Genomic DNA, 12,319 nt, shown 5'->3' with positions numbered 1-12,319 from the left:
ATCCTGAAAATATCTGGTGAATTTAATTTTAGGACAGACTTGGCTTTAGATGGCAGTTCTTACTTTAATTAAGCCTGGTTAATTTTCCTCTTTAAGCCTCAATAGTGTTTTTACTGATACAATGGGTATATAAGATAAAGCATTTAAAGCACATAGCCTAACTTCTAGAGGCAGTCAGACAATGGCAGTCAGAAGTCTCTCTGTCTCCTGATTCCTAAGCATCACCTGTCCATCCATTCGGAAGGATCATACTCCATGTATGGGTAGTCTTTTTTTTTTTTTTTTTTTTTGAATGTGTAGTCTTAGAAAAGCTATTCTGACTTCTCTTGAAACCATTCAAAGCTAAGGACATGGACTTTTGGCATTGTGAGACGATATTGTACAGTATATTTTAAATCTGTGAAATTCATAATTCTGACACTTTTGGCCACAGAGTATCATTTTTATCACTTCTAGAAAAATGTTTATTCCAAAGCAGTGGGCTGTATGTACACTCTGTAATCTGATGGTTTTTATTCTGACATCAGTTGCTGCTATGATACTAGAGTACCTAAGCAAAGGTACTTTTTAATGTGCAGACTAGTTGCTGCTTACTAACTTTAGATGTTTCTTAAGTCTACATGGATTTATATTTCTTTTTGCTTTTCAGTACATACATTTAGTTACTATTTCTAATGAAGCTTGTATTCCTCTTTTTTTTTTTTTTTATTCCCGTTTTGGTTCTTGTCGTGCTTTGTTTCACATTTGATTTGTAAAAGTTTTATTTATGTATTTTAACTATGTCATTTTATTATTGCTAAGTGAAATATGTCCCCTTTTCTATTATAATTATTTCTCAGTCAGATTGTAATGTCAGCAGTTACTGGCACACTCTTGTCAACTTTAACACAATTGTTATCACTTAACTTTTTCTTAAAAAGCAATTTAAAGTGTAGATATTTTGAATTACTGGGCTTATACTTCGTTGGCATGGATATGTACAACAGTAATCAGGTTTCAAATCCAGTACTTAGTTTGTATACAAATTTAATGATGTTCGTTGTGTATATATTATACAGTGAACACATGTAAGTATTAAAGACTACTTATTGTTTAAATGCAGATGTTCATATCTCATTTCTTTTTTATAATGTTAAATAAATGTTGTTCTTAAAAAAAGAAAAAACACATAGCCTGACATATAGTAAGCACAAAGTAAACGTTAGCTGCAAATATTATTTTTTTTTATTGCTAAGGAGAGGGTTCAAAAGATTATTTTCTATTCTGTGAGATTAGAAACTAAAATAAAGTTACTTTCTTTTAAAAAATTGCTTTCTTTTAAAGCAAAACAAAACTAAAGCCAACTTAGTTTTATTTATAGAAACCTTCATGGGTGCTTTGAAAACAGAAATTCTCAGGCTTGGCTGAAAAAGCAAGGATTGAGGGGCAACATGTAAGCCGTGTTCAGTGCCATTAAATTTATAAATTCCCAGTAAATTTGCTAGATCAGTGTATCTTTAAAGGACTTTCCAAAGGAAGTGGGGAAATGTAGTCTTTTCTCACCTGGAAATAATTGTTACTCCTGTTTGATATTGATGAGAGTAGTTAGAGAGCTTCGGACTCTGAGAAGAAACATGATAAATATACCTCCTTATTATTTAGTCACTTATTTTCACTCCCCATATTGTTTTGTTAGTAACATTGCAAGAGACTATTACTTCAAGAACAGTGACACAAGAATCTTAGGATTGTTAATGTCTAAAGAAAATTTTTTGTGGGTTTCAACTGATAGCATGAAAACTTTTTCAGGTGGTGAAGTTAAAAGGCCAGGTGCTATCTGTCATGTTCCGGTTTCGGTCTAAGAACCGAGAATGGCTCTGGATGAGAACCAGCTCTTTTACTTTCCAGAACCCTTACTCAGATGAAATTGAGTACATCATCTGTACCAACACCAATGTGAAGTATGTACCATAAAGACCTTTTCCAATGTTGGGATTTCTCACGGGCCAAGTCTGCTTAGCCTTATCAGGTTACCTCCTCTTGTACTTTTCTAGTAGTAAACACCATTAGTTCCTCATCTTCCAACTTCTTGGAATTTGAGGTGGTTCATCCAGGTAGAGTAAAAATATTTTAAATTAATTTTTTATTGGAGTATAGTTGATTTACACAGGTAGAGTAAAATTTTAACAAACAGTAGCTTAGAGACTAGGTTCTGAAATGTGCAGGGTTTGGTCATTTGACCTTTGAACAACATGAGTTTGAACTTTTTGGGTCCACTTATACACAGATTTTTTTTCAATAGTAAATACTGTAGTACCACATGAACACCATATACGGAGGGCTGACTATAAGTTATACTTGGATTTTCGACTTCTCAGAGAGCTGGCGCCCCTAACCTCTGTGTTGTTCAAGGGTCAGCTGTATTTCAATTTTATGTTTCAACCTTTTCTAGAAGGGATTTTGTTTTATACACCAGTTTATTGGTCTAGTCTAGCAGGATTTTTTTCTAGAGCAGGTGTCTGCAGACTTTCTGTAAAAGACCAGGTAGTGAATATTTTAACATTGTGGGGCGCACAGTCGCTATTGCAGCTTCTCAACTCTGCTGTTGTAGCATGAAACCTGTTCTAGACAAATGAGATGAATAAAGATGGCTGTGTTCCAGTAAACTTTTGTTTGCGAAAATGGGCAGTGGACTGGATTCGGCCTGTGGACCATAGTTTGCTTTACAGCATAGCTATACTCATTCTTTTGTTAGTTTCTGTTTCTCTATTTCTTGATTCTTTTCTGTATGAACTTTCTTTCTCAGCTTTGTAAGAAACAATTTTATTAAAATAGATTTCACATACCATACAGTTTACTCATTTAAAGTGTACAGTTTTTTTAATATGTCACTGGGTTATTTATGTAAGTATTACCACACACACACACACAAACTGTTACTCCGCAAGAAATCCTGTACTAATTGACAGTCATCCTTCCCAAGCCCTATATAACAACTGATCTATTCTCTGTCTCTCTAAATTTGCCTATTCTAGATATTTCTTATAAATGGAGACATATAATATGTGGTTCTTTTGTGACTGACCTCTTTCACTTAGTATAATATTTTAAGACTTATACCATGTTGTAGATGTATCTGTACTTCATTTCTTTTTATTGCCAAATGATATTCCCTTGTATGGGTATACCACATTTTGTTTACCCATTCATCAGTAGATGGATATTGAGTTGTTTACACTTTTTGGCTACCAAGAATGCTGCTATGGACATTTGTGTACTAGTTTTTGTGTGAATATGTTTTATTCTCTTGGGTATATACCTAGGAGTAGAATTTCTGTCACATGGTAACTCTACGCTTAATCTTTTGAGGAACTCCCAAACTATTTTTCCAAAGCTGCTGTACCATTTTACATTCTCATCAGCAATGTATGAGGGTTCCAGCTTCTCCACATTCTTGCTGTCTTTTTTTTATTGTACCCATCTTAGTGGGTGTCAGTTGTCAAGGTACTTCTTTCTCATTTAATATATCTGTGTAGAATTAGCCTTGAACCCATGTCTGAAAATCTGATTATAAATAATTAGCAAGTGTGAGTAATATCTGGTGACAACATTGGGTCTGTATCCTCCAATTCAACTTTTAGGGCTTGTAAAGCTTAATTCTTTGCTAATTAATTTTAGGGTTTTTGTTTTTTCATCTTTATATTACAGAACAACAACTATTTTGTGTTACTGTTTTGCTTAAATTTTGAAATGTTTTAAGTCTTTTTTTATTTAATTAGTTTTATCTCTGGCTGCATCTGGTCTTAGTTGCAGCACACGAGATCTTTGTTGCAGTGTGCAGGATCTTTTGTTGTGACACACGGGTTTCTCTCTAGTTGTGGTGTGTGGGCTTCTCTCTAGTTGTGGCACTTGGGCTTCTCTCTAGTTGTGGCATGCAGGCTCCAGAGCGCATGGGGTCTGTAGTTGTGGCTCGCATGCTCAGTAGTTGCAGCGTGCAGGCTTAGTTGCCCTGTGCCATGTGGGAGCTTAGTTCCCCAACCAAGGATCGGACCCACGTTCCCTGCATTGGAAGGGAATGCACTGGACCACTGGACCACCAGGGATGTCCTGAAATGTTTAAGTCTTTTTAAGGAGTTGTTTCTGGAAATAATGGCTTTCCCCATTTTTGCATACTATAGTTTTTCTCACTAGAGTAAGTTTTAATTTATTCTTACTATTTTATTTTGTAATAAATATTCTTTGTAGAAAATTCGGGAGGTATTGAAAATGGTAAAGAGAAGGCAAAAAATTCTCACTACCCAGAAATAGTCTTTGTTAATGTTTCAGTGTGTACTTTCAGTTTTTTTACTTATGCTTTTTTTAAAACACAATATATGCAACATGTATATAACACATCCACAGCGACTAGGTATTGAATACCTGAAAGGAGTTAAAGCCCAAAACAGGATGAACCCTTGTGCCTTAGGGCATAGTTTCTATTTGTACTATGTTATCTATAGTGCAAAGTATTTGCTGAATCTGAGGTTACAAGTTATCATAGGATTGGGTTTGAAAGGGGAATTTATCAGTGATTACCTCACGTACAGGTGAATCTATAGTGTCTTATGTACAGAGTCAGATACTTTTTTTTTCCTTTGTTCTCTCTGCTATTCATTTTCCCAGGAACTCTAGCCAGGAGCCACGGCCTACACTGTCCAACACGATCCAGAGGCCACAGCTAGGTCCCACAGCTAATTTATCCCTGGAGATGGGCTCAGGGCAACTGGCACCCAGGTGAGAAATGGTAAAAGAATCATTTATTGAGCAGTGACTAGCCTGGGGGTGGCAGTCTACAGTCCCACTTTTTTGTTTGTTTGTTCTAAGCCCTTTCCCCAGATTCTTTTTAAAAATCTTTTTTTCCTGTTTCTCTCTTCACTTGCCTTTCACGTATAGGCAGCAGCAACAGCAAACAGAATTGGATGTGGTACCAGGAAGAGATGGTCTAGCCAGCTACAATCATTCCCAGGTTAGTGTGTCTTCTTTGAAGGATGGTGAGCATTTCCTTAAGAAGTGTCCCCCAGAGCCAGTTAGAGTGTATGTGTATCTTTATATGAATTTTAGGGTTATTGAGTTGTCATGTTAAAGCTTCTTGATATGGATTTTAGGGTTATTGAATTGTCATGTTAAAGCTTCTTGATTATTTTTATCATTGTATTCCACAGGTTTCTGTTCAGCCTGTGACAGCCACAGGGCCAGAACACAGCAAGCCCCTCGAGAAGTCAGAGGGTCTGTTTGCCCAAGATAGAGATCCTAGATTTTCTGAAATCTACTCCAGCATCAGTACGGGTATGTTTCTTCCTTATTCTCATTTTAAATTCTCGTTTTGATCACTTACTGATGGGCCTACAGTTGCTCAGTCGGTAGTCTCCCAGCATATTTTCAGTTAATCCTAATACCTCATGAGTAAATAGGAACTTGCTGAACTAATATACTACAGCCCCTTGACTGGCCCTCCCCCAACTCCTTTTGGTCCACAGATCAGAGTAAAGGCATCTCCTCCAGCACTGTCCCTGCCACCCAACAGCTTTTCTCCCAGGGCAACACATTCCCTCCTACCCCCCGGCCGGCAGAGAACTTCAGGTGAGCCCCATATGTGTGTGCTGCTTTACAGGGCAACTGAGGGATTCGGCTGCTGAATCCAAGTTTTATTCTTCCCTAGCTTTCTCTGGTTATTTCAGACAAAGCAGTGGAACTTGTAGGCCTAGGATAAGCCACGCTTGCTTTTCTTCCTCCTTTTTCTTTGCACCTGTCCTGTTGCCATGTTCTAGGTTCCATCTCTGTGTGTCCTGATCAGTGTGTGACTATCACTCTTTCTCCTCTTTTCCAAATTCTGTTATCAAGTTTTCCTTAACCCCAGGGAGTCAAGGGAATCTAGGGACAGCACTAGATTGTCCTGTGATTCTTAGATTCTGTGATAAACGCACTTTTTAAGTCCTTACCTCCCTATTTGTTCACTCCTAGAAATAGTGGTCTGACCCCTCCTGTAACCATTGTCCAGCCATCAGCTTCTGCAGGGCAGATGTTGGCCCAGATTTCTCGCCACTCCAATCCTACCCAGGGAGCAGCCCCAGCTTGGACCCCTAGCACCCGCCCAGCCTTCTCTGCCCAGGTAAACCTTCTCATCTGTCTGTCCCTTGTGTATTTTTTGTTTGTTAGGTTGGCCTTTTTTCCATACGTAAAATTATTATTGTCTGTCTTAGACATCTTCTCTCCAACCCCACATCCCCTATCTTCCAATTTTTATCTTTATTGAGAGCAGCTAATTAAAAACCATAGATAATCCAAACATCTCAGAGTCTATGGTTTTCACATTCACCTTAAATCAAAATTGCTCACAAATAAATCTTGAACAGGTTTAAGTTTCAGATTTGTTTTGGAGTAAATTCTGAGAAGTTTCCATTTTGGTTAGGGCTACAAAATACAGGAACATAGGAGAAACATAATCACTAATTTATATACAGTAGTATCTATTTGCCAAAAAAAAAATTGTGTTCAGGGCTTCTCTGGTGATGCAGTGGTTAAGAATCTGCCTACCAGTTCTGGGGGCATGGGTTCAATCCCTAGTCTGGGAAGATTCCACATGCCACAGAACAACTAAGCCCGAGTGCCACAACTACTGAGCCTGTCTACCACAACTTCTGAGCCCACAGCCAAAGCTGCTGAAGCCTATGCACCTAGAGCCCATGCTCTGCAACAAGAGAAACCACCACAAAGAGAAATCCATGCGCTGCAACAAAGAGTAGCCCCCATCACCGCAACTAGAGAAAGCCCATGTGCAGCAACAAAGGTCTAACACAGCCTAAATAAATAAATAAATAAATAAATAAATAAATAAATAAATTTGTTTAAAAAATGTGTTGAAAAATCCTCATATAATATATATGTGTTTATATAATATAGTTAAGGCTAAAGCTAATATCCTGTCATGTGTTGTTATATACTTATATTGCATAAGTAATGTTTTAAATAAAAAAGCCAAAACCAGAAGTAAGCTCCAGAATTGTTATATGCAGTATGATCTCATTGTATAAAAAACACCTAGGAAAATAAAAACTGGAAGAAATTATCCAAAAATGGTAACCATGGGTCTTTGGTGGTAGAATTATGGTGATTATTTCCTTTTTGTTTTCCTTCATTTTGAAAATATCCCACAGTACATATACATTGCTATTATAGTGAGAAAAATGTTTAGTTACTGAAAAAGAAGACATCATTAGGAACAAACAACTGTGGTATAGACTAAATAATAAAGTGATGCAAAGTGTTTTTTCTCTGTATATAATGCTGTACTATTATTAGTGCCTCTAGTTTTTGTATAACTCTACAGTTTATCAAATGCTTTCATTTAAGTCATTCTCATTTAATTCTCACAACTCTAAATGTGTGCTATTACTAATCCCATAGTTCTTTGCTTTTTGCACTTTATCACAAGTGCCTAAAAATAGTGTCAAATCAAGGGAGTTTGAGAGTTAATTGGAAGAAATGTACAGTGGGATATAAGTAATGACCTTGGCTCAAAAGAATTCAGTGTTTAACAGAGGGTTAACTCTCATAGGAATGGTCTGTGTAATGTTAATGTTCCAATTGCTCTCTACCCCTTGCTTTATTTTAGCAGGTGGCTACCCAGGCCACAGCCAAGACTCGTTCTTCCCAATTTGGTGTAGGCAGCTTTCAGACTCCATCCTCTTTCAGCCCCATGTCCCTCCCTGGTGCTTCCACTACATCACCTGGTGCTGCTGCCTACCCAAGTCTCACCAATCGTGGATCCAACTTTGGTGAGTTCAGACTAGAAAGAGGAAAATCACACCACTAAAGAGAAAGGATTTCATAGTTAAAATGGTTTGCTTTTGTCCTGGCTGCACTGACCTAATTATAGGAAAATACAAGGTGACCATTTAAAATCCAAAGTCCATTTGGAATTTAAAATCTACTCACATGAAAAAGACTTTTGTACATATAACAAAAAGCATGCACAGTATTGTAAATTTAATAATATGCAGATTTAGTCTGAATGAGCAAAGGACTCTTTGGAAAGGGTACCTAGAGAAGAAAAATTAATCTGGGACCAGGGTTTGAAATACAACAGGCATTGATTAGCAGAAAGGAGGGCAGGAAGTACCCAGGTAAAATTCATGGTTTGAATGTGATTATATGCTAGTTTCTCCTCCCTAATGAATTTAGCAGATTGAAGTTGTCTATTCTTCCTTGCTGTATTTCTAGCTCCTGAGACGGGACAGACTGCAGGACAGTTCCAGACACGGACAGCAGAGGGTGTGGCTGTCTGGCCACAGTGGCAGGGCCAGCAGCCTCATCATCGCTCAAGTTCTAATGAGCAACATGTTCAACAGCCATCAGCACAGCAACCTGGACAGCCTGAGGTCTTTCAGGTGAGAGAGTGAAAAGACTTCAGAAAACCAGAAACTGGGAGAGAAAGAGTCATGGAGGAGAGACAGAGAAGAAAGCATGCATGGATTGAGGTGTTTGATTGAGAAGTGGGAGAAGAGAAGAGTCGGGACATGTAGGAATAGATGTCATTAATTGAAAAGATTTGTGAACTTAGAGAGCTGCACAGCCTTTAACCAGACCATTGTTATGATGTGCAGTGCCACGTGGAGACGTCAAAGAAAGTAATTTTGGCTTATTCACAGAGAACCATATGCCAACTTGATAGTAGTTTAGGTATAAAAATACTGAAAACAGCTATAAAGGTCTATTTACATAAGGCCCTAGGGGACTGCAAGTGTCAATGGAGTAATCTCAGGTGGGACAAAGGAGAAGCTTAGTTTATTTTTTGATTTTTAAAAAATGTTTATTTATTTATTGGCTGCGGCAGGTCTTAGTTGCAGTGCGTGGGCTCCTTGTCGTGGTGCACAGGTTCCTCTCTACTTGTGTGTGGGCCCCATGGTATGCGGGATCCTAGTTCCCCAACCAGGGATTGAACCAGCATCCCCTGCATTGGAAGATTAATACTGGACCACCAGGGAAGTCTCTAGAGGAGGAGCTTAGTTTAAAACACAGGTTGAAAGAAGGCAGAACAAGGTTTTGGTGGAAAACAAATAGGATAAGAGATACTCCATATATATCCAGAGCGGGGTTTTATGAAATGTGACAAGCAGATTTTTCTCCCTTTGCAAATACTGAGGTCTAGAAAACAGGGAAAATGTGGAACTGTAGGAGGAAGACAGAGAAGGAACTAGGAAAAAAGGTTGTCATCTAAAGGAGTCAGAGTTGCTGGGAGTAAGGAAGGCTAAGAGAATTCAGCACAGCAGAGACTCTTTGGGGCCAGGGATGATAGTTCAGGGGAATATTGGGAGGGAGCTTGATAAACGTGAAGGATCAAGGTGTGTGACCCAGACTTACTCTTTTTCTCTTGTTAGGAGATGCTGTCCATGCTGGGAGACCAGAGCAACAGTTACAACAATGAAGAATTTCCTGATCTAACTATGTTTCCCTCCTTTTCAGAATAGAACTATTGGGGTGAGGATAAGGGGTGGGGGAGAAAAAAAATCACCATTTGTTTTTTAAAAGCAAATCTTTCTGTAAACAGAATAAAAGTTCCTCTCCCTTCCCTTCCCTCACCCCTGATGTATACTCCCTTTTCCTGCTGACCTTTGCCTTGTCTTCCTGCCTCTCTGAGATATTTATAAAAGAAATGGAGTGAATCCTCAAGGCTTTGGGGACCCTTTGGAAAATTGAGGCTGGGTAAGGTTAAGAATGCCTTTCCTCACGTCTCCTGACCAGAAATTTGTGCAGAGATGATTTGTGCTGGCTCAAGGGGCAGGTTAGAGAACCTGACATCCACTATTTGCCTTGGATACTGTGGCTTATTTTTGGAAAGAAATTCTGAATAAGGTGGGAGGGGAGAAATGTCCTCATGTTTGAGGACGATGAAACATGGTAGGTATACATGGGGCTTTAGGAAGTGAGCATAGGCTCTTTGTGCTGCCTATGAGCAATTCCTCTGGAAAGAAACATGCGTAAGAAAGTGAGAGAGAGAGCGCGTGTGTGTGTGCGTGCGCGCGTGCACACGCATGTGCACGTTTGTTTCTGTGTTTGTTTCTTTCTCCCTTTTGGGGAGTTATGCAAAATTTGTCCCAGATTTTATCTTTGTCTTTCTCTGTGTTTTTCAAAGAGTCCTAAGGAGTTAAATCTTCCAGGTGTTTTCCGCTTAGTATTGCGGCCAAAGAGTATTTAAATAAATGTCTTTGCTGCACTTATATCTATGCCCAGCCATATGCCCAAGTGTAAGCAAATATACAAAGTCTTCTGTTGAAATGGTTGGTCTCTCATCAAACATATATAGTGGTAAAGCTGGGTCATGTCTGCTTTTGGTGCTCTCGCCTTATATGGAAGATCTGCAAACATTACAGGAATAGGCTGGCAAGATAAACACTTTCAGAAACCCCCTTGGCCGTAAGGATAATGCTGCATTTTCTGTCAGAATCACATATAATGTGTGTTCTGTGGAGGTTTTATCTGCATGGAAACTCAACTTCTTGGATTAGCAGTCCCAGTGAAAATCCTCACTGATGGAGTTTAAACCAAATACCAAGCCTTTTTGCAAAGTAACCTCTTTCATCCCATTCTCAAAGTATCCAGTCTGCAAGAAACTGAGATTTAGGTCTCTTCTGGGCCTATAGTTCTTTCCTCTTTGCTCCCTCTCCAATCTTGAGATTGGATTTTGCTTTATAGTACAAATGTAATAAATCCATGTGATAGATGGGACCTGGACGCCCATCCCGACAGGGTCACTTAGTAATTAACTATAGCCATATAAATGCGGATACAGGTTACTACTCTCACTCTTTACCTTCCTCAGGTAACAGTCATGTGTATCAGCCTTTTTTTTGTTTATTTGTTTGGCTCAGGCCAGTATCTTAAGTGCAAGAATGAATTAATAAGCAGACGACATACTAAATGTAGCCATAGGGGACTGAGGAACACAGGTGGCCTTGAAGAGGCTGAGAGAATGTCATTAGGTTCCCCTCCCTCTTGTCTCCAGTCTGGTGGCAGGTAGCGGAGTGGAAAAGGAGACAGTTTATTTTTTTATTCTATCTGCACACATACAATATACATATATATTTATATCACAGTTTAAGAAACCAAAAAGTTGAGTTTCCAATGAAATCCTTGTTTTTTTAATAATCAACTGTTTTTAAATGTGATCAGGACTATAATATTGTACAGTTATAGGGCTTTTGGGGAAGGGGAGGGGCGGGAGAAGATGCTCTGGGGGTTTTGTTCCTGCTTTTCCTTCAGGGTTTTATTTTTGATTTTTTTTTCTTGTTGGCCATTTCTGTACTGCTGGCATCTGTGCTGAGCCTTACAGTGGCAAAAATAATGACATGTAGCAAAGATTTTAAAACAAAATATTTTTTTCCTTTTGTAAACTTTCTTGTGTTGTGTGATCTTGATTGCGGCTTTATCATCCCTTCCCAGCTCATAAACAACAAACACCCACAATCAGTTGAATCCATAGCTTGCGCTTCGAATATATAAATATAAAGCACAGTATGTCTATAATTTCAGGAATCAGAAATCATAGGGCTCTGATCACTCAGCATTCCTTAGTTGTCCTCCTGATCCTGACTCATCCTGAGTAAAATCATCAGAGACATCTGACTGTAGGATGGGGTGGTGGGGGATTGCTCAAGTCCTTGGGAGAGGGGGAAAGTTGGGACTTGAGACCAATAGAGCATTTTGGATTTAAAGGAATTAGGAATGGGGAAATTTAAACTGTTCAGGTCTAGACCTAGTTTCCCTCTAGGATAGTGTGTTTCACTAGGAAATTTTAAGAACCGGTAAGCATAAACCTGTGTTCTTGAGGGTCTGTGTATATAATCCAGCTAGAAACTGAATCTAGATCCCATGCATTACCCTTTTTGTTTCAAGGACCCTCTTTTCCTCTTCCCCCACATCTGTTTATGGAAGAAAATGTTTGGGGATGTGGTTTAGGGACTGAACTAGATTCTTATGATCTGTCACATGCCTGGATGTTGAGGGAAGCATTTGGAGAAGCTCATATGACTGGTCCTGGATCGGGGATTTTAATAATTCAGACAGATAATGTTCATCAGGCATCCCACCATCTGAGAGTTTTAGCAACAAAGAAGTCACATGTGAATTTGTCAGAGCTTATGACATTGATTCAAGTGCTTTCATAAATAACCAGGAGTACTGTTTTTGGTTACTTTTAGAACTGGTTTCATCTGGACTTTCTGGGCATATCCTTCCTCAGCAAAACCAGTTAGTCTGGGAAAGCTTTCCCCTGCCTGGAAGCAATGACAAACTTTTCACCAAC

The 12,319-nt window shown here is 38.8% G+C and overlaps 1 protein-coding gene across 5 annotated transcripts in view; it reads left to right on the top strand.

Moving 5' to 3' along the window:
* The window catches only part of ARNT (aryl hydrocarbon receptor nuclear translocator), a 62,121-nt gene extending 50,508 nt beyond the window's left edge, over window positions 1-11,613 (top strand). For 2 of the 5 annotated variants that reach the window (XM_057722402.1, XM_057722389.1), the window contains 9 exons: window positions 1,789-1,940; window positions 4,642-4,752; window positions 4,912-4,984; window positions 5,181-5,304; window positions 5,496-5,598; window positions 5,980-6,127; window positions 7,634-7,793; window positions 8,239-8,405; window positions 9,396-11,613. In XM_057722402.1, coding sequence (XP_057578385.1) covers window positions 1,789-1,940; window positions 4,642-4,752; window positions 4,912-4,984; window positions 5,181-5,304; window positions 5,496-5,598; window positions 5,980-6,127; window positions 7,634-7,793; window positions 8,239-8,405; window positions 9,396-9,485 — 1,128 coding nt within the window. In that variant the 3' untranslated portion in view covers window positions 9,486-11,613. Of the gene's footprint in view, window positions 1-1,788; window positions 1,941-4,641; window positions 4,753-4,911; window positions 4,985-5,180; window positions 5,305-5,495; window positions 5,599-5,979; window positions 6,128-7,630; window positions 7,794-8,238; window positions 8,406-9,395 lie in introns of all 5 variants that reach the window. The other 3 variants (XM_057722397.1, XM_057722412.1, XM_057722379.1) reach the window with 2 other exon arrangements.
* The last annotated feature ends 706 nt before the right edge of the window (window positions 11,614-12,319 follow it).

Source organism: Hippopotamus amphibius, chromosome 1 (assembly GCF_030028045.1).
Source record: "Hippopotamus amphibius kiboko isolate mHipAmp2 chromosome 1, mHipAmp2.hap2, whole genome shotgun sequence".
NCBI classification, from domain to species: domain Eukaryota; kingdom Metazoa; phylum Chordata; class Mammalia; order Artiodactyla; family Hippopotamidae; genus Hippopotamus; species Hippopotamus amphibius.
Note: the sequence above shows the minus strand (reverse complement) of the source record. Positions and strands in the feature narration are given on the sequence as shown.